At 38.4% G+C, this 21772-nt stretch overlaps 1 protein-coding gene and 1 pseudogene across 1 annotated transcript; one reads left to right on the forward strand and one right to left on the reverse strand.

The window, feature by feature from the left end:
• Positions 1-1300: 1300 nt before the first annotated feature.
• Positions 1301-6152, forward strand: LOC139871475 (nuclear intron maturase 2, mitochondrial-like; annotated as a pseudogene).
• Positions 6153-6411: 259 nt separating this feature from the next.
• Positions 6412-7576, reverse strand: LOC139869985 (uncharacterized). The gene is made up of 3 exons (XM_071857837.1): positions 7386-7576; positions 6935-7053; positions 6412-6646 (listed from the first exon to the last, which is right to left on the reverse strand). Exons 1-3 carry the CDS (start codon positions 7553-7555, stop codon positions 6627-6629), a joined length of 309 nt encoding a protein of 102 aa, XP_071713938.1. The 5' UTR covers positions 7556-7576; the 3' UTR covers positions 6412-6626.
• Positions 7577-21772: the final 14196 nt, after the last annotated feature.

Raw genomic sequence — 21772 nt, forward strand, 5'->3', positions numbered from 1 at the left:
TTTTGAGATTTAAACGGCCGGATGGTATTACGCAATTTAAACCCCCATTTTTTCCATATATACTTTTGATGATCAGGGCCCAAAAAGAGTTGTTAAAATTAAGAAAACGCCACCACCATTTGAGAAGTAGAGCGAGGTTTTTTGCTTTAAGAGAACCGACATTTAGACCCCCGTGTTCATAAGGTAGTAAGATTTGATTCCAATTAACCCAAGCCATTTTCCTTTGATCGGCGGAACACCCCCCCCCCCCCCCCCCCCAAAAGAAAAAATCCCTTCGCAAACTTTCTAGATCTTTAAGAACACAGGAAGGGGCGTTGAACAATGAAATATAATAAAGAGGTAAACTACTTAAGACCGATTTGATTAGAGTGAGCCTACCCCCGAAGGAAATAGATTTAGCTCTCCAATCCGTTAAACGTTTTTTGAATTTATCAAAAATAGGGTGCCAACTTTTGTAGCGTTTAATGTTTTCACCGATGGGAAGACCAAGGTAATTAAAGGGGAAGGAACCTACCGTGCACCCGAACCATGAGGCAAGGGTGGATACCTCGTTAGAGGTGAGGTTGATACCATACACGCAACTTTTATTTAAATTTATTTTTAGCCCCGAGAGATCTTCAAAACATTTTAAAATTTTTAGTGTGTTTCTAACCACCTTTTTATTCCATTTGCCAAAAAGAATCGTGTCATCCGCATATTACAAATGCGAGACGACCACTTTGTCATGACACAACTTATCGGTTATTGCTTATGTGTAACGGAGGACCTTTTAAGGGGCTAGGAGAGGCCTTCACCTTCTTAAATTTAAGTAAATGGTGAAATCTGTAACCCTTCTAAGTTACAAACAATTTTGAATTAATTAAATCAAAGTTTATATGACAAATATATGGCTAAAGTGATGAAGGTTCATAGAATTTGCATTTTTTACAATATTTACAGAGTTCTCATGTTCAAACTTTATTAGCAGTGTTTGGCAAAAGTGTTAGAAACGATCATGGTAAATAACTCGATTAGGACGCGTACAAATACTATCCTTTCCCCCCGAATAGCATCAACTATAAAAATAGATTTGTACACCCTGAGAATGGCCAAGGCAATACATCTTGGTCCGAATTTCTTTCCATAAGTGGGCCCCATAGGAAAATGGATTATCCTTGGTTCGGTGCTCATTTCTTGGTTGGAGTGTGTGGTCCTAGAGCCGATGCATACAACGATTCTTAGAAAACAGTTGATTGAATTTTGTGATGAAGTACATGCTCAAGTTAGACAACGAGCGATCGAACATATAACAAAAGGGGTTATGTTTCTTGGTCAGGTTCTGCGTAGAATAATTGTTTACCAGACTAGGTTTTGTTCTCGTAATTTATCATGAAAGAAAGGAAAAGAAGTGAAGAGAGGTGAAAGGGAAGGAAGTGAGACCCTTCCGATTTGTAATGTAAGATCGGAAAGAAAATGATACTAAAATCAATAGTTCTCTTCCTTTCCATTCTTCCCTATTAGAATTCAATGGCACTAAAAAAAAAATTATTTCTTTCCGTTACATTTCCTTTCCCTCCACAATATAACCCTCGAACAGAGTGTAAGATATACCGCATCGAGTGATAAATCATTAGTTGAGAAAGGTGTTGGTACTTTATTATCAGTCATCACAAGCTTAAAACAGTGTACTTTATTAGAAGTGACTCGTACAACTCAATTAATAAAGAGGAATTGTACGAATACGGTGAGAAGCTGGGGTTGAAGTGGCAAAAGAAGCCACAAGTGCTGTAAGAGTATCTTTTCCCATCGTAATTTCCAATTTTTTAATGAAGATTATGTCATATAATATTAGGGGTTTCGGGGTGGGAAAGGATAGTAAATTTGGACCAACAAAAAAGTTAATTTCAAAGGAAAAACCCTCTTTCTTAGCTTTACAGGAAACGAAGCTTCATAATGTCAATTTACAGTGGGTCCAAAATTTGTGGGGTTGTTGCGATTGTGATTTCATTCAGCGTGAAATGGTAGGGAAATCGGGCGGGCAATTGCTGATTTGGGACACAGGTTTATTCGAGGCCGTGGATATTATTGACATAGAATATGCAATTGGCATTAGAGGTAAATGGAAAGGAAACGGGTCGTTCTTGAATATAGTCAATGTATACGGACCACATGAGGATTCTGGTAAAATTAAATTGTGGGAGTTATTAACAAAGCTTGTTGAAGATGACTCGGAACCGTGGGTACTTTGCGGGGATTTTAATGAAGTCCGGAATGAATCCGAATGTTTCAATTGTGTATTTGTGGACAGTAGGGCTAAGAGATTTAATGACTTCATAGAGTCAAATAATCTAGTAGATATTCCAATCGGGGGTAGGTTGTTCACAAGGGTTAGCGATAATGGGACGAAATTTAGCAAATTAGACCGGTTTTTAGTCACTGAAAAATTTAACCTGTGTTGGGTTAATTTGTCAGCTGTCGCTCTAGATCGCACTAAATCGGATCATTGCCCGATTTTGTTAAAGGATGTTGATAAAAATTTCGGGCCGAAACCTTTTAAGATATTCGATGTTTGGTATGAAGAGGAGGATTTTGAATCACTTGTTACTTCTTCCTGGAATGCGGCAACAGAAGCACTTACTCAGCTAGACAGGCCACTTACAGCCCCATTCGACAGGCTTTTTCTACTAAAACTAAAAAAATTGAAACTTTCTTTGAAAGATTGGAGCAAAGGAAAATTTGGTAGATTGGATTCTGAAATTGAAGAGTGTAAGGAAGAAGCTTTAAAATTGGAATTAAAGGCCGAGACAGTAGCTCTTAACGAAGAGGAGTTGGAATTGTGGAATGTGGCAAGGAAAAATTGGTTCGAGAAGGAAAAGTGTAAGGCAAGTATGATTAGACAAAAAGCACGGGTCAAGTGGGCGCTTGAGGGAGATGAAAACACCAAGTTCTTTCATTCGATGATTAGAAGCAAATACAACAGATGTAATATTCGTGGACTTAACATCAATGGGGTTTGGAACGAAAATCCGGAGGATATAAAAACCGAGGTTTTTGAGCACTTTAAAATCAGATTCGAAGAACCAGATAGCGAGAGACCTTCATTGGAGGATCTTAGTTACCCTTCAATCACCCGTAACGAAGCGTTAACTCTTGAAAGTGAAATTGGTGAGGAAGAAATTCATGACGCCATCAAAGATTGTGGAAGTTCAAAGGCGCCGGGCCCCGATGGTTATAACATGCGGTTTTTTAAGAAATTTTGGCATTTAATTAAAGAAGATTTAATAAAAGCCATTAAATGGTTCTGGGAGTTTGGCGAAATTTCTCAAGGTTGTAATGCATCGTTTGTAACTTTGGTTCCAAAAAAGGCGGACCCGGTAGGTATGGGTGATTTTAGGCCGATTAGTTTAATTGGTAGTTATTACAAGGTTATTTCAAAAATTCTTTCGAATCGTATCCGGAGGGTTCTACCTTCGTTAATAGGGGTGGAACAAAGTGCTTTTCTAAAAGGAAGATTTATTCTGGACGGGGCTTTGGTCGCTAACGAAACGATCGAATTTCTAAAATCAAAAAAGCAAAAGGGTATTATCTTTAAAGTGGATTTCGAGAAGGCGTTCGATAGTTTAAATTGGTGTTTCCTTTTTGAGGTTATGAAATGTATGGGGTTCGGGGCGAAATGGATAAAGTGGATTGAATCTTGTCTTAAATAGGCTTCCATTTCTATTCTCGTCAATGGCTCGCCTACGAAGGAATTTTCGCTTGGAAGAGGGGTAAGACAAGGTGATCCGTTATCACCCTTTCTTTTCGTATTGGCAACGGAGGGTCTAAATATTCTTACGAAAAGTGCATCCGAAAAAGGACTTTTCAAAGGGGTGAAAGTAGGTGATGAAAACGTTCTTGTTTCACATTTACAATACGCGGATGATACGATTTTTTTTCGGAGAATGGAGTCGAACAAATGCATTTAGTTTGAGGAATTTACTCAAATGTTTTGAACTTTCTTCGGGTTTAAAAGTGAATTTCCAAAAAAGTTATCTCTATGGTGTTGGTGTTGATGTCGGGGAGGTTAGTCGTATTGCGAGACATGTTGGTTGCCAAGAGGGCAAGTTTCCTTTCACTTACCTTGGATTACCTATCGGAGCTAAGATGAGTAACTTAAAGTCGTGGGACCCGGTTATTGATAAATTCAAATCTAGACTCTCAAGTTGGAAGATGCGTTCGTTATCATTTGGAGGAAGATTAGTCTTGATAAAGTCGGTTCTTAATAGTCTCCCGTTGTATTACTTCTCACTCTTTCGCGCGCCATCGAGTGTCATTAACATTTTAGAGTGTGAGGAGAGACTTCTTTTGGGGGGGCTCCGTTTCCGGGAAAAAGATTGCATGGGTAAAATGGGAAAATGTTATTAATACTTTCGAGAATGGGGGGTTAAACATTGGGACCTTAAAAGGAAAAAACTTAGCTTTATTGGGAAAGTGGTGGTGGAGGTTTAAAACCGAAACCAACGCTTATTGGGTTAAAATTATTCGTAGTATATATGGCCCGGGTGGGGGCTTGATGAGGGGGAACGAATTTATTCAATCTTCCTCTTCGAGCGTTTGGCAAAATATAATTTTTACAGGTACTTTAATTGAAGAGTTGCAGCTGCCGTTTCAAGCCTCCTTCGTCAAAGCTTTAGGGGACGGTGGCGATACTTCATTTTGGCATGAACATTGGATCGGGTCAAATAAACTGTGTGATTTGTATCCGAGGATTTACAGGCTGGAAGCGGATAAGCATGCGAGCGTCAAAGATCGAGTACTTACTGATGCGGGTAAAATTGAATTTAGATGGAGCTGGATTCGGGTGCCTGGTGGGCGGACGCAGGCGGAATTCGAAGGTCTGGTGCATCTGGTGTCGACAACTGATTTAAAGCTCAAGGACTGCAGTGATTCATGGAGTTGGGCATATTCTTCTAATGGAATTTTTGCGGTTAAAGTCCTCGCGGGACTAATTGACGAGCAGACTTTAGCTTTTTTCTCAACCAACACGGGTACGTTACGCAACAAACTTGTCCCTAAAAAGATCGAGATATTTATTTGGAGAGCAATGAAATCAAGACTTCCGGTTTTGTTAGAGTTAGATAAACGAGGGATCGATTTACGTAGTGTGCGTTGCCCACTATGTAACGACGACCTCGAATCGGTGGACCATGCTCTAGTTGGATGTTCAAAGGCTAAAGAGATTTGGATTCGGGTTTTTAATTGGTGGGGTCTTGGATATTTCTCTTCAAAAACACTTTCGGAAATTATTGGAGGGGTCGGATCACCATCAACATCGGGTCAAGGTAGTCTAATTTGGCAAGCTTTGAATTGGATTTGTTTGTATCTCATTTGGAAAAATCGGAACAAGCTAGTTTTTCAAGGTAAAAATATGGAATTCCACGATGGCTCTAAGTGAGATTCAAACACTATCCTTTCATTGGATCGCTAATAGATTAAAAAAGGAGATCGATTGGCTATCATGGCTATCAAGCCCAAGTTCATTCCTGTAAAGTTCATGATTGTTTGTGTTTTATAAATATTCATTCGTGTCTGTTTAAGGGTTGCTAACTCGCAACCTCCAGTAGCTTAGTTTTAGTTTGTGTTGTTTGTATTCGTGTTTTGGTTCGTGTTTTTGGCTAATGTCGGCTTGTGACATAGTCTTTGTTGTACTCTCGTGTCTTAATAAAATTTGCCTTTCAAAAAAAAAAAAAAACAGTGGATTTAACAGTTTGGAAAGTTGGTTTTTAAAGGGCGATAGAGAAATAGAGATCCATACCCACAACCTTGTTGTAGGATGTTTCATGCTACACAAGCTCATACTAATGCACATATGAACAAGCTTTTGAGTTTTGACTACAATGATTGAGTGGTACAGGTTTGTTGATAATCGAAATTAGATATTAAATTTTCTCATATATTATAATGGGTTCTCTTGCAAAACTTTATGCTGCAAAATATAAGCTTTGTTCTCCTGCTAAAGTTTACAAAATTGGCCTGATCACGAGAAGGCGTTACTTGAATACATAAAACTAGATGATACAAAAACATTTGAACAAAATCGTACAACTTTAACTGAAGACGGTCTATAATCACCTCAAGATTATGGCTCTATGCTTGTTTGGAATTATAAGGAAGTGCAGCCATTAATGGTGTGAATAAATCCAAAGAAGGTGAAGCGTTGCTGCTAGGATCAGATGTTTAAAGTGATGAGCAAAGGGTAGAAGATGATCAAGATGTTTTAAAGTGCAGCCATTAATGGTTTGACAAAGTAGTCCAAACCCAATAGCACTCAGCAATGTAGTTAAAATGTGGTTATGCATAACATTATTATAAAATATCAACCTATAAAAATGTGGAAGTAAAAAATGACTTAACTGTATGGTTCTAGCATAATCCAATTCTAAAACATGGCGTTTTATTTCGTCAAAAACCACATACTATTCATGTTTAAGGGCAAACGCTGATGCAAAAAGATTCAACACATATCAAATCTGATCTTTTGTAAGACCTGAATGAACACAATCTTAATTATCCTAATAAGTAGCATTACATGTCAAAAGAAGAAACTAGTTCAACCTATGTCTCAACCCAAGTAGATTTCCCCTCGATGTAATATGCCAGAAAAAGTGTCATAAAGGCATCGAAATGCCTGCAAGTTCAAACCATGAAATAATTTTAGAACCGAATAATAAAATGATAGAAACACGCAAATCAATGAAACATATCAGATTTTCATTCTTCCCTCGTGGAGTAATAGCAATACCATATTCATCTATATCACTAGGCACACCAATACTAAAAAGGTATGCGCTATTAACATACAGATTAGAGTTAAACTTATTCCATTCCACATGAAATTCATCAAAACATGACAATACTATCAAGAATAAATAAAACAAAACAAGTCAAAACGACAAATTAAGGATCAAAAACTGACCTTGAGGGACTAATCCCCAGCTTTGAGACTCTAACGACAATCCGGATTTCAAACATGATGATGCAATAGCACTATGCAATGGTAACATTGTTATCAAAGCGCTTAATTCCAAGGGTAATCTAACACAACAAATAAATAAAAATTACCAACAATGTAACAATAACAAAACATCCATCACCATTTCTCTGCATTTTCAGCCCTTAATCATATCTCAAAATTTCTATATTCTTAACTTTATATATCAAATTTCCAAGATTCAATTTTGCTACCATCAAGATTCTAATTTTAACGGGTATATGGGTACTCAAGTTAATAAAGATCAAAACTTGCAAATAAAACAGATTTCAAAGTGTTGTAAAATGAAATCAAAATACAGTAGTATATACACACAAACACATATACATATATAATTAAACAGTATAACTTTCTAGGAACTGTGGAAAGAACAAACCTTGAAGTACGGCGAGATGAAGAAGAAATTTGGGGGTTCGAGGTAAATTTGAAGAATGATGATGAATCAGTTGATAGCGATACAAAGTTCTTATTGTTCGTATTACATTTGGGGGATAAAGATTTAATACGAGAACATAATCTTGATATAGCCCTAGAAGAGTATGCCATGGCGAACCAACCCACCCTAGTTTATACCCTAAAATGGTCAATGCAAACATAAATCAAAATCAATATTTGGATTTTTCTTGTAGGTCATCAACTAAACACTTGTTGGTTTTGGGTCGGGTGCTAAGCCCATTTCTTTTCAAGCCATTTGTTAATTATGTTTTTTTATATTTACAGTTTCTATTAAAATCCTATAATAATGATGTCATTATTAGACAAATTCCTTTGTTAAAAAATTCAAAGAATAAAAGAAAAAAATTTAAGTATGGTAAGTGATGTCATTAATCTAAATAATTTTAAATTAAAATTAAATCTTATTAATTAATTATTATTATTAAATCTTATTAATAATTATTTTAATTATTAATATTAAATAATTTTAAATAATTATTTTGAATTGAGTACGAGAAGGTATAAAAGCTAGACAGAAGGAAACCGATTCTAAATTTATATTTTAATTTACACTTTTAAATTAAATGACAATCAATATTATCTTTTATGATTGGATGTGGATTGTTTAATATGCATTTTAAGTGTTTGATGCAATGTTCAGCTGACGAGTTTCTTAGTCGGACTCTGTAGTTCCATGGATCATTAAATTAAATGACTTTAACATTTACTTTCACTTAATACCTAAAACATATAGTTAAACTGTTTCGTTTAAACAAACTCGTGGTCTCACGGGTCATTTCACTGATATATTATAGATTATAGATAGATAATAGATAAGTAGATAATAAATATAAATGTATAAATGAGTCGTAATCCCTTGAATCCATTAATTTGCTTGAAATCCAAATGGCCAATGAGAGCGCAACATGTGGCGCGAAAATCACATGTGATTGAAAAAAATATTAAATTTTTTTTTTTTGATAATTTATTTTGTTTTCGAATTTTTTTTTCGATTTTTTTTATGCATGTTAATCACATGTGATTCTGCATGTCAATCACATGTGATTATAAACCCAATCACATGTGATTATGCTTGTCAAATTCAATCACATGTGAATATACAATTCAATCACATGTGATTGTGAAGTGATTGTAAAAAAGATTTTGAAATTTTTTTTTTTAAAGTTTCGAAACAAATTTTTTTTAAAAAAAAATATTTTTTCAAAAAAAAAAAATTTTGAAATTTTTTTTTTCAATCACATGTGATTTTTTGCGCCACATGTTGCGCTCTCATTGGTCTCTTGGATCTCAACTTAATTTATGGATTCAAACGAATATTCCTTATGTATAAATTTCAATAATAAAATTTGCGATTTTTTTTTTTGAAAGAAAAAAAAATGCTACTTCACTGACCAATTGAAACATGCATTAGCGGATTCAAGTGGTGGTGAGAGTTCAGACGTGTGTATTAGTTGTGGACTTGTAGTAAAGGTGGTCCTTCGAATGCTAAATGTGTTGGTAAGATTTGTCATTTGTGAGAAGTCTTGTAGCTTGTTTTGGAATAATCGGTTTAAGCATAAGGATGACGTTTGCGGGATTGCTTCTGAGAAGAACAAGAAGAAGGAGGCAGATGACAGGGATTTCACATTGCGGGATGAAGACGAAGAGCTAGAGTCGGATGTTAATGATCATGGTTTTTTTTGACATATTAGTGAAGCGTGGTTTGTTGTCTCCTTCATTGGTAAAGCTCGTCAAAAGCGAGTCGTTCAATGTGTTATCTTACTCTTTTAATTCCCGGTTGGGAAGAGAGATTTATCGAGAAAAAGATAATAGCAAGTTGGTTAAACCGGCACTAAGAGTCTGAAAGCCTCCTCCGAAGCCGTTTTAGGTTGCTTTGATATAAGATCCAGAATGCCTTCGTTTGTTATTTGTCTGCTTGTTTGCTTCTAGTTTGTTTGGAATTTTTGTTTCCATGTTTTGGTAGTGGTTTGAAAGTTTGGCGTTGTGTTCTTTGTAGTTTGGTTGCGAGGCTCGATCATAGATGGCGTCTAGCTTTGTTTGTTTCGTTTTCTAGTCTTGAGGCAGGTCGAATTTCGTTGTGTTCTTCGATACCGATGGTTTTTTCATTTTTTGACGAGAGTCATGGTTGTAAAGTTACTGTTATTTTTCTAAAAGAGAAAATAAAAAGAAAGTGGATTCACGAGGAAGTTCATCTAAAAAATGAAACCATCAAAAAACATATAAACTGAACAACCGAGCTTAACTCTACAACAACGAAACTAATAATCTAAGCTCTTAACAAACTAATGCTTAAAGGGTTGATCCGCATGGATGATCAATGTAACTAATATAGTAAGAAGGTATACAAAAAATTATATCAATCATCCTTATATCTTTTAAATTACAACAGTTGTCCTTGGTTGATTGGTATAATTAACATAGTAAGTTTTACTAACAGTCCTTCAGATTTACGTGAAAATCATCAAACATCATTGTGCTATGAAAATCACACTGATAGTCCATGTGATTTTTATGTGATTACATCAATCATCTTCATATTTTTAAAAAGATAGTGATATATCCACTAATAGAATGATAGATCCACTTTATAATATGCAGTAACACTTGTACATTAGTATTCAATGCACAGTTTAAGTGAATTTATTAATTTTAAAAGTGGAAATATCAATGCCCTCTTAAAAACTACACTGATCGTCCTCATTTAAAAATGCACGTTGATGATGGCCCTTTATTTACATAAAATGCGCAAGAGACCGTTTTAACTAAATCATAGACCATCAGGCATCAACGTACACTTTAATGTTAGTCAAAGATGATGATGTGATTTTTAAATAATAAGGACGATTGGTGTAATTTAATAAAAATTACCGGGACAACCATCGTGAACTATCAAATAAATTAAGAACGCTTAATGTCATTTCAAGAGATAAAGATAATTGTTGTAATTTCATGTAAATCACGAAGAGTACTTGTATAATTAAATTATCCACAACATCTAACTTCACTATCAATGATGCGTTTTGTGATAATTATCCACAACATCTCTCGGATTTGGGTGCGAAAACATGGCAGGCGGTAAAATGGACGTGCGGTTATCTCATTTGGAAGAATCGAAATAGCATGATCTTTTCCAAAAATGGTTGGAATCCTCCAGTTGCTCTAAATGAGATTCAGGTTTTATCGTTTGATTGGATCGTGAAGCGTGGCAAGATGTTGAAGCTCGATTGGCACAATTGGCTACTTAATCCTCAAATGCTATTTATGTAATGTTTTGTAATTTTGTAGTTTTTGTGAGTTCACTGCTATGATGCATCCTTTGCACCTGGTAGTTTTTTGTTCTTCAATTTGGGTTGCTTTTCTTGAGTTTCTGTATGTATATGTCTTGGGGAGTTGTTTCCCCTTGTATTCTTGTAAATTTTGAGTTTTAATATAATTGTTTTTCTGCTTTTCAAAAAAAAACTTGTATAATTAAATTAAATTACTCTAATTAATATACGGCTATATATGTGTGTGTAAATTGTTTGGACCTAGGTTACGTGTGAAAGTGACTATTACTTAGTTATAAAGAGTAGTGCCTTTAGATCCTTTTTTCACAAAGGTGGTGATTTATACATCATTAGAATTACCATATTAACTATTAGACAACACTTATGAACAGTATCGGGAGTATTTTTGCCTTTTCACCTTTTTTTTTCTTTTCGCTTCTTTCTTTCAAGTAACACCACACAAGCCCCCCACACTTTGTTCAAAAATTAAAATCGACCCCCAACACAGGGGGTTAAAGCGTCAAATCAAAATTTTCATACAATATCTTAAATAATCTCCACTCAAATATTCAACAGGTCATATCTTCTCGCTCGCAACGAGTTAAATTTTTCCGACACCATCCTTAAACTCGAAATAATTTTATGAACACAATGTCACTAACTATACACAAAACGGACACTTTTAAAAAAACGCTAAATATTTAGAGTACTATTCATATATGTTGATTTTTCACTCGCAGGCTACGTAACTAAACACAATAAAATACATTAAAAATCAAATCCCCGGCGCGAAGCGAGGGTTCGAAAACTAGTTATTATTCATTTGTTCTTATATTTTATTTTTCTTTTGAAAAGCAAGAAATATCTATATATACGCAAATTTACAATGAGAGGGTGAGCCAAGACTACACCCAAAGTACACGAAAATTAATTACAACTCAAAGGCTTGCAAGCAAGCAAACCTAACAATCTACAATTAACAACAACAACAACAACAACAACAAAAAAACCCAATACCACATAAGTGGTGTATGGAGGAGGTGAGATGTTGACAATCTTTCCCCTATCCGAGTATAAAGACAAGTCATTTCTTCACCCAAATTGGAAACACTCTTAAAAGTAGAGAAAGTCATCCCTCTCTCTATTCGACGGATAGAGAGATTGCTTTCGAGTGGACCTCCGGCTAATAAGTAGGAAATTTTTTTAAAAAAATTAAATTAAATTAAAAATAAAATTGAGACGCCATGAAAATGGTAAAATCAAATTTCTATGGGTTTTAAATCCTGCATGAAATTTAATTTAAGCTCTAAGAGTCAGTCAAGCCGTCAATAAATCGACGCTTGTTGTCGACTTAATAACTAGAGTCGTAACAATCTACAATTAACAAGTAAGGTAAAAGCTAGGGTTACTTAACCACACAAGTCAATCAAGCTTTTTGTTCTTCAATCTATTCTTGATCCAAGGATCCCTGTGCTAAGTTTCATATTGTGGGCTTATCACATGGGCCCGTTTGCAGTTCCATTTCGGGCTGTATTACGAGGTTCGGTCCAAAGCCCCTGGGTACTCCGTGTCGAAGGGTGTTGTAAGACCCTAATATTTATTGTACGGAAGTGTAATTATGCTACATAGAGTGCAGGAAGTATTGTGTAATTAAACGAAGGTCAGAATCTGCCCAGACTGTTGTGCGCGCCGCGCACAGTTATAGGTGCGCGCCGCGCACCTTGCCAGCGACATAATTCAGCCTTTTCTAATTTTGAGTTTAATGAAGGGCAATTTGGTCTTTTCACTTGAGGTCGGATCTCAGGCCTTATCAGCTGGGTTGGATCCACTTTTGGATCATATTTCACATCCACAAACACTCTCAAGTATCTTAGAGAGAGAGAGAGATTTCTAGAGAGGGATTTGGGGTTCTGGTGAAGAAGGAGTTCGAATTGATCAAAAGCTCGGGTTTTAAAGTTGTTCACCTCGTTTCTAGCTACGTTTTGGTTGTTGTGGTAAGTTCTAACTCCGAATTTCATTGTTTGATTTGATATTCAAAGTTAGCGTTTGAACTTGATTTGTAGAGAAACCCATTTAAAACTCATGAAGTGGGTTTAGTGATACTAGTAATCGGGTTTATCGTTGTTGTTGGTGGATTTTGGGTTGGTGAACAAATTGGCTATGATTAGGACTTGTATTTGGGTTTAATCACTAGGTTTAGTGATTATGGAAGTATTGGAACCCATTTGTGTGTTTGAAAGACTAATTTTGAATTGGGTCAAAATTAGGGTTTTGGTGTCAAATTGGGTAAGACACGTGTTTAACACTTGTGTTCGGGTTTAATCGATGTGTTAGGACCATTTTCACTCGTGTTAGTGAATATTGGTTAGTTTGGGTGCGGTTTGTGCTTGTAAGTGCAAATGGGTCGAATTTGCACTAAGTGTCAAATTGAGTTGGTTTGTAAATCCACTCTAAGTGTGTTGTTGAATTTGTGATAATGGAATAGGTACTTTCCATTGACGAATTACGGATTACTTGGAAGCATTCATCAAGGCGACAAGGTGAGTGTTAATATCCTATGTGCATATGTATGTGTAGGATGGGTGCGGGTCGGGTGAAGTGGTTCTCGGTTATAGAGCTCACTTCACATATAGGTGGATTCGATGGACTTGCGTTTAGGTCTAATTGGCACGGTTGTGCATTTTGGTTGACCACCTTTGGCGAGGTACACGTTTTGTGTGTACGTTATCACACGTGTTTGTGATGTGGGGTATGTAACCCCAATGGCGAAGGGTTGATATTGTTGTGATGTGGATAACCCCGATGTGGTGGATTTTATAATCCCGTGACCGTGGGTTTTGAATTGTGAAAGTGGATCTCGTGTAGTTCGGATTCACGATGATGCGTGTAGTTCGGTCATCTTATCGGAAGTGAGTCTCGTGTAGTTCGGATTCACGGTGACGCGTGTAGTTCGGTCATCTTATCGGAAGTGAGTCTCGTGTAGTTCGGATTCACGGTGACGCGTGTAGTTCGGTCATCTTATTGAGGTAGTGATCTCGTGTAGTTCGGATTATTAAGGCTCGTGTAGTTCGGCCAACCTCGATGTTGTCTTGTTGAAGATAGTAATCTCGTGTGGTTTCGGATTACTAAGGCTCGTGTAGTTCGGCCAATCTTCATTGTGGTGTTCGGTATTCGGTAATGGGTTAAGGGGTTAACCTTATTCGTTTATATATTGTTATATATATATATATATATATATATATATTGTTGTATTGTCGCGATGTAGCTAACCCTCCGGGTGTAGCTTCTTGGCGTTGTTCACATCGTCGTTGGTGAACTTATGTTTGTTGATGCATATTTAGCTTGTTGCTTAGTGATCGTACGGTATGCTTAGATTAGCTTGCCTTTATGCATGGATGCTCCGGTATGCGGTATTTGATTATTTGTGTGGCGTGTCCATTTTATGCATATATATGTATGTAGTATATTTTCACTCACTAAGCGTTAGCTTACCCTCTCGTTGTTTACATTTTTAAAGATTTGCTTGGAGACGGTGGCTCGGGTAAGCGTGGGGGCTAGTGGACTTGCATAGTTACTTTAGAAGATCTTGCTTTTGGATTGATTAGGATTGGGTAGCGTATCCCTAATCGCCATGCTCGGTCTTTATTTTAAAAATCTTGTGGTTGAAAACTTGTATTTTGTACGAAAGTCGTAAAACGGCCGATGTGGGCCCGATTTCGTAAAACTCATTTTATTATTGGAACGTGTTAGTTTTAACTAATATAAGATGTTGTGAAAAGCGTTTGGTCTAAAAGTGTCGGGAAGCAAGAGATCTTTTTACGAAAATTGGAAAAAGTTGACAACGGGCTGTCAGGCCCTGTGCGCGCCGCACACAGGTGGGGCTGCGCGCCGCGCACCCCATCTGGTCAGCTCTGTTTAAATTTTATTTTTTTTCGCGTTTTTGGTTGGTTAACGGGTTGGGTTGTTACAAGTGGTATCAGAGCATGGTCTAAGGGATTTAGGTGACTTGAGATAGGTGCCTAGACTTAGACTTTTGTGTGTGCTTAATTTGTTGCGGGACTTGTAGGATTCCGGGTCGGAATGAGTTATAGTTAGTGCCTTGTTTGTAGGTGGACTAACGTTTATATTAGTAATGCGGATATTATTAATATATTATTGTGTTGTGGTGTAATTCTCGCGTGTGTTTATATTGCGTAGAATTTTGTTTGTGTTTGTTTATATCATCGAGCGAAGCGGTCATTGTACTAACGAGTTGATACGGCATGTGTGCGTAATAAGGACTTGCAAACCTTATTACGGGTGCAAATCGTGTCTAGCAAGTGATGTACGACGAGTGTTTAGCATGGCGCGGTGTGGAGTGTGTGTTTTATACGTTCGTGATCTAATCGCTTTGCATTCCTTAGAATGGCGACGGGAGGTGGGATCGAGATGAACGATTTGGAGTTTAACGCTAGAGTTGCGGCCGCCGTTGCGGAGCAAATGAGTGCGTTTCGAGAAGAAATGGATAGGAAGTATTCCGAACTTCAAAGTAGTGGTGAAATGGAGCGTTGTCATAAGAGCTTCATGAGGACTAAACCCCCTATGTATGATGGGAAACCGGATCCTTTGGTGAGCACAACTTGGATCTCGGATGTCGAAGGGTGTTTTCGTACTATTGATTGCCCTCCCGAGAAGAGGACAAGACTCGCTACTAGTTTGTTGCGAGGTAGGGCGAAGGATTGGTTGGATGGTAAGATTGTTCTTTTCGGTGGTGAAACGTTTATGGATTTATCGTGGGACGAATTTAAGAAGGAGTTCTTCGAGGAGTTCCGGACTTCAGCCGATTTGTGGGAATTGCGTAATGAGTTGCGAAATTTGCGACAAGGATCTATGGATTTGAATACTATCAAGACGACCTTTATGGCGAAGGCTCGTTTTTGCCCGGAGTATTTGGGGAATGATCGTTTGTTGATGGGGGATTTCTATCGGACCTTGAATGATGACTTGAAGAGTAAAATTAGCCGAGGTCAAGCGAAATCGTTTGCGGAATTATTCGTCTTGGCTAGAGGTTTCGAGTCGTATTCACGATCCAAGAAGGGTGAACCTTCAAGTGAGAAAAGGGTTGTTTCGTATGGTGCTCCAAGTAAGAGGATTAAGGGTCCGAGTGTGAGCACGGGTGGTACACGGATGGGTATATTGGATTCTAGTGCGTCTAGATGTTACAATTGTGGCATGAGGGGTCACAAGTCTTGAGAATGTTCGGTACCAAAGGGGGATGGTATGGTGTGCTTCAATTGCCAAGAAGAAGGACATCGTAAGTCGGAATGTCCCAAGTCAGCGGGGACGGGTGCAGCAAGGAGACGTTAAGGTACGTTTCATTTTAATAAATATGTCTCTTGATTATTTATTAAGTGTCGTTTGAGTTTGAGTTTGTAAAATGCATTGTGTTGTGCATGTTATTGATATGGGTGACGTTCCTAATGGAAGTACCCTATGGTGATGTCTTGATTGTTGGGTGAAGGGCGTAAGACTTGGTGCAACCAAGCATTCCTTAGTGTTTGGGAAATGTTTCTACCAAGTCATGGAAATGGGCTTTGGTGTTCGGTCTTTAAGCACGTGTTCGCTCTCATGTTGAAATTGATGAACTGTGAGGTTCGTTGGGTGGTTGGAACCCTTGAGATATAGTGTCTTGAATCTCAATGTATGTTGGTAATGGAGTCTATATGACGCGACATTAGGTGCCTCTTTTATACCTACTAGTGTGGTGTTCAACTCCGACTGTGTTGCGGTTACATTGTACTTAGGGTACCGAAGTGAAACCCTTAGGTACATGAGTGATCGGGTGAAATTTGACAAACTAAAGCAATTGGATGATTGCGAGAGTAGAGTGGTGTAATTTGCGGTACACTTTTCGTTCGAAGTGTTTAAGGATTGGTTGAAATCCTTCGTATGCTCAAGGTGGGAGCAAGATATGGTGATGGGTCGTGTGAACCCAATTGTTGGTAAAGTCTACCTTTGGTAGCATGGTACGGTTGTACGAGATGCGGTTATGAGACGTAGTTCCAAGTGGGGGAGTTACACTCCCGCCCGAGGAAGTTCTAGTGTGAGATTTCGGATGACGTTTTAGTAAGATCCGAAAATTGTGTTGGGACCTAGTTTTGGTCAAATTGTGGTAGGGTACAATTTCGGTTAAATTGTACTTATAGTTTGGATTTAAATTATCACCGAAGTGGTAATGTGGTAAATCTCGTTGAGAGATAATGGACGTGTTGGGCGAGCAAGGTGAAATCCCTCGGTTAAGGGATGTGTGTATCGGATTCTCTTTTAGAGAACTATTGTTGGGTACCTATGTTTGATATAGGCCGTTCTTGCTCGATTGTGTGAATGGTTAGTGGTATCCGTTAGGATTCACTATGGCGTAGCAGAGCGCGATGTTACGCTACTCGTTGTTCGAGGCCAAAAGGGCGTTGATTGATGAAGCATGACCTTCGGGGTCCGCTGACTTCATCATGGTATTGATTGATTGGTGAAGCATGACCTTCAGGGTCCGCTGACTTCATCATGGTAGTACGTGATTGGTGGAGCATGACTTTCGGGGTCCGCTGACTTCATCATGAGCGTGGTGTTATATCGGTGAAGCATGACTTTCGGGGTCCGCTGACTTCATCCGGTGTTGAGATTGGTGAAGCATGACCTTCGGGGTCCGCTGACTTCATCATGGTAGTGGATCGCGTGTGGTTTCGGATTCACGATGATGCGTGTGGTTTCGGTCATCTTATTGTGGAAGTGAATCTCGTGTAGTTCGGATTCACAAATGACTCGTGTGGTTTCGGTCATTGTATTGAGGAGTGAGTCTCGTGTAGTTCGGATTCACAAATGACTCGTGTAGTTCGGTCATTCCTCCGGGATAGTGACTCTCGTGTAGTTCGGATTCACTAAGGCGCGTGTAGTTCTGCCAATCCCGAGTGTTGTTGTGGTGAAGGTAGTGAGTCGCGTGTAGTTCGAATTCACTAAGGCGCGTGTAGTTTTCGGCTAGCCTTCGTGTTGTGTGATCTATTGGTCGTTTTATACACCAATGGTGGGGTCGTAAGGACCATGTCGTGTGATCTATTAGTTATTTGATACACCAATGGTGGGGTCCTAAGGACCATGTTGTGGGAACTATCGGTTGTTTTATACGCCGATGGTGGGGTCGTGAGGACCATGTTATGTGTTGAGTGATGCGATAGCCGTGTTTCGCACACATGTTGTTACGGGTGTGACGATAGTCGATTTTGTACACTTTGGGATCAGCGTTTCCATAGTCGTTTTGGGCGCTATCGGTTTTAGCCGTTTGTTTACGATGTTACGGTAGTTGCGTATTGGTCGTATTGCACACTACAAGGGATGTTTAGTGGTAAGTGTTATCCGTAAGGGTTCGTTTGGTTCGGTCTTCATCGTTTCGGGTTATTGATCTTAGGTTGAGACTTGGTTGCTTTTAGCGTTGTACTCAGTAAGGGTATGCTAGGGGTTGATATCTCAGTTCGAGATTGGTTGAGTTTTTCCCGATGTGAGGGATTGAGCATGGTTTTAGTGCTCGGAATTGTGGATTTATAAATCGCGGGTGACACTTTTAGTTGATAGAAGTGATTTATTGGGAAGAATTGCTTAGGAAAGTCGGATTGGGACTTATGTTTGAGGACCGTTGAGTGTGGTCCATTTGGTTAAGTGACGAGGATCACGAGGACGTGATCGATTCTAAGTGGGGGAGAGTTGTAAGACCCTAATATTTATTGTACGGAAGTGTAATTATGCTACATAGAGTGCAGGAAGTATTGTGTAATTAAACGAAGGTCAGAATCTGCCCAGACTGTTGTGCTCGCCGCGCACAGTTATGGGTGTGCGTCGCGCACCTTGCCAGTGACAGAATTCAGCCTTTTCTAATTTTGAGTTTAATGAAGGGCAATTTGGTCTTTTCACTTGAGGGCGGATCTCAGGCCTTATCAGCTGGGTTGGATCCACTTTTGGATCATATTTCACATCCACAAACACTCTCAAGTATCTTAGAGAGAGAGGGAGATTTCTAGAGAGGGATTTTGGGTTTTGGTGAAGAAGGAGTTCGAATTGATCAAAAGCTCGGGTTTTAAAGTTGTTCACCTCGTTCCTAGCTACATTTTGGTTGTTGTGGTAAGTTCTAACTCCGAATTTCATTGTTTGATTTGATATTCAAAGTTAGGGTTTGAACTTGATTTGTAGAGAAACCCATTTAAAACTCTTGAAGTGGGTTTAGTGATACTAGTAATCGGGTTTATCGTTGTTGTTGGTGGATTTTGGGTTGGTGAACAAATTGGCCATGATTAGGACTTGTATTTGGGTTTAATCACTAGGTTTAGTGATTATAGAAGTATTGGAACCCATTTGTGTGTTTGAAAGACTAATTTTGAATTGGGTCAAAATTAGGGTTTTGGTGTCAAATTGGGTAAGACACGTTTTTAAAACTTGTGTTCGGGTTTAATCGATGTGTTAGGACCATTTTCACTCGTGTTAGTGAATATTGGTTAGTTTGGGTGCGGTTTTTGCTTGTAAGTGCAAATGGGTCGAATTTGCACTAAGTGTCGAATTGAGTTGGTTTGTAAATCCACTCTAAGTGTGTTGTTGAATTTGTGATGATGGAATAGGTACTTTCCATTGACGAGTTGTGGATTACTTGGAAGCATTCATCAAGGCGACAAGGTGAGTGTTAATATCCTATGTGCATATGTATCTGTAGGATGGGTGCGGGTCGGGTGAAGTGGTTCTCGGTTATAGAGCTCACTTCACATATAGGTAGATTCGATGGACTTGCGTTTAGGTCCAATTGGCACGGTTGTGCCTTTTGGTTGACCACTTTTGGCGAGGTACACGTTTTGTGTGTACGTTATCACACGTGTTTGTGATGTGGGGTATATAACCCCAATGGCGAAGGGTTGATATTGTTGTGATGTGGATAACCCCGATGTGGTGGATTTTATAATCCCGTGACCGTGGGTTTTGAATTGTGAAAGTGGATCTCGTGTAGTTCGGATTCACGATGACGCGTGTAGTTCGGTCATCTTATCAAAAGTGAGTCTCGTGTAGTTCGGATTCACGGTGACGCGTGTAGTTCGGTCATCTTATCGGAAGTGAGTCTCGTGTAGTTCGGATTCACGGTGACGCGTGTAGTTCGGTCATCTTATTGAGGTAGTGATCTCGTGTAGTTCGGATTATTAAGGCTCGTGTAGTTCGGCCAACCTCGATGTTGTCTTGTTGAAGATAGTAATCTCGTGTGGTTTCGGATTACTAAGGCTCGTGTAGTTCGGCCAATCTTCATTGTGGTGTTCGGTATTCGGTAATGGGTTAAGGGGTTAACCTTATTCGTTTATATATTGTTATATATATATATATATATATATATATATATATATATATATATATATATATATATATTGTTGTATTTTCGCGATGTAGCTAACCCTCCGGGTGTAGCTTCTTGGCGTTGTTCACATCGTTGTTGGTGAACTTATGTTTGTTGATGCATATTTAGCTTGTTGCTTAGTGATCGTACAGTATGCTTAGATTAGCTCGCCTTTATGCATGGATGCTCCGGTATGCGGTATTTGATTATTTGTGTGGCTTGTCCTTTTTATGCATATATATGTATGTAGTATATTTTCACTCACTAAGCGTTAGCTTACCCTCTCGTTGTTTACATTTTTATAGATTTGCTTGGAGACGGTGGCTCGGGTAAGCGTGGGGGCTAGTGGACTTGCATAGTTGCTTTAGAAGATCTTGCTTTTGGATTGATTAGGATTGGGTAGCGTATCCCCAATCGCCATGCTCGGTCTTTATTTTGTGTTAAAAATCTTGAGGTTGAAAACTTGTATTTTGTACGAAAGTCGTAAAACGGCCGATGTGGGTCCGGTCTCGTAAAACTCATTTTATTATTGGAACGTGTTAGTTTTAACTAATATAAGATGTTGTGAAAAGCGTTTGGTCTAAAAGTGTCGGGAAACAAGAGATCTTTTTACGAAAATTGGAAAAAGTGGACAGCGGTCTGCCAGGCCCTGTGCACGCCGCGCACAGGTGGGGCTGCGCGCCGCGCACCCCATCTGGTCAACTCTGTTTAAATTTTTTTTTATTTCGCGTTTTTGGTTGGTTAACGGGTTGGGTTGTTACAGGTGTGAAGAGTTTCCTCCTAGCGTGTGTGTGTGCAAATGATGAGTGTCGTTGAAATAAATGATACGCTGATGCAAATAGCCATTCAAAAAAAAAATCTATTCTTGATCCACTCGAAAAATTTGATTTATATCTCGCTTAAAGTTACCGGTGTGCTCCAAACTTTGCCACGAAATACCATGTGATTCCAGTTCCTCTAAATGTAATACGCACAAACTCATTCAACAGATTACCAAATTTTTTTTACCAATACTTGTCATTTGTGTCAGCGCGATACCACATAAAATTTCATTGATGCTTAGATTTGAGAAGTTGCCAAGTCCCCACCAATTAAAAACACGATTCCTTATCTCGAATGAATGTTTGCTGAATATTAACGAATGATCAATTGATTTGATGTCATCATCACAAAGTGGACATCTTACACTAGATTGATTTCCCTTTTGTCGAGTTTGGTTCTAACCGGTAGACGCTTTTTCAAAGCCCGCTAAACAAAAAGTTCCAGTTTTTTCGGGACCAAATTGTTGTGAGCCGTCTCGATGTTGTTGCTGTCGATTACTAGAAGCTAATAATTAATTAAGCTTGAAAGTCTTCGAATAGCAAAGCGATTACCATTATTCAAGGACCAGACCCAGGAGTCCTTGTGAGTGTTGTCGATACAAAATCTTGCTAGCAGCCCAATTAGCGAGTTCAATTCACCAAGTGTTCGCCCACTTGGACTACGAGCCCAATTCCAATTAACCACTGTTTCAGATGCATTATTCACCTCAGTCTCGAACCTGTTACAAATTAAAGCATCTTGCGATTGTTCCAACCTAAACAGCCTCGGAAATCTATCACATAGTTTTAAGTCACCCAACCAATTGTCTTTCCAAAATTTTATTGAGAT

This window comes from Rutidosis leptorrhynchoides, chromosome 10 (assembly GCF_046630445.1).
Source record: "Rutidosis leptorrhynchoides isolate AG116_Rl617_1_P2 chromosome 10, CSIRO_AGI_Rlap_v1, whole genome shotgun sequence".
NCBI classification, from domain to species: Eukaryota; Viridiplantae; Streptophyta; class Magnoliopsida; order Asterales; family Asteraceae; genus Rutidosis; species Rutidosis leptorrhynchoides.

Excerpts from the sequence above, each read along its gene's own strand:
- LOC139869985 (XM_071857837.1), bottom strand. The coding sequence starts at position 7,555 with ATGGCATACTCTTCTAGGGCTATATCAAGATTATGTTCTCGTATTAAA. Across the intron at positions 7,054-7,385 it reads TCATCTCGCCGTACTTCAAG|ATTACCCTTGGAATTAAGCG; the intron begins GTTTGTTCTTTC and ends TTGTTGTGTTAG. Across the intron at positions 6,647-6,934 it reads CTGGGGATTAGTCCCTCAAG|GCATTTCGATGCCTTTATGA; the intron begins GTCAGTTTTTGA and ends TTGAACTTGCAG.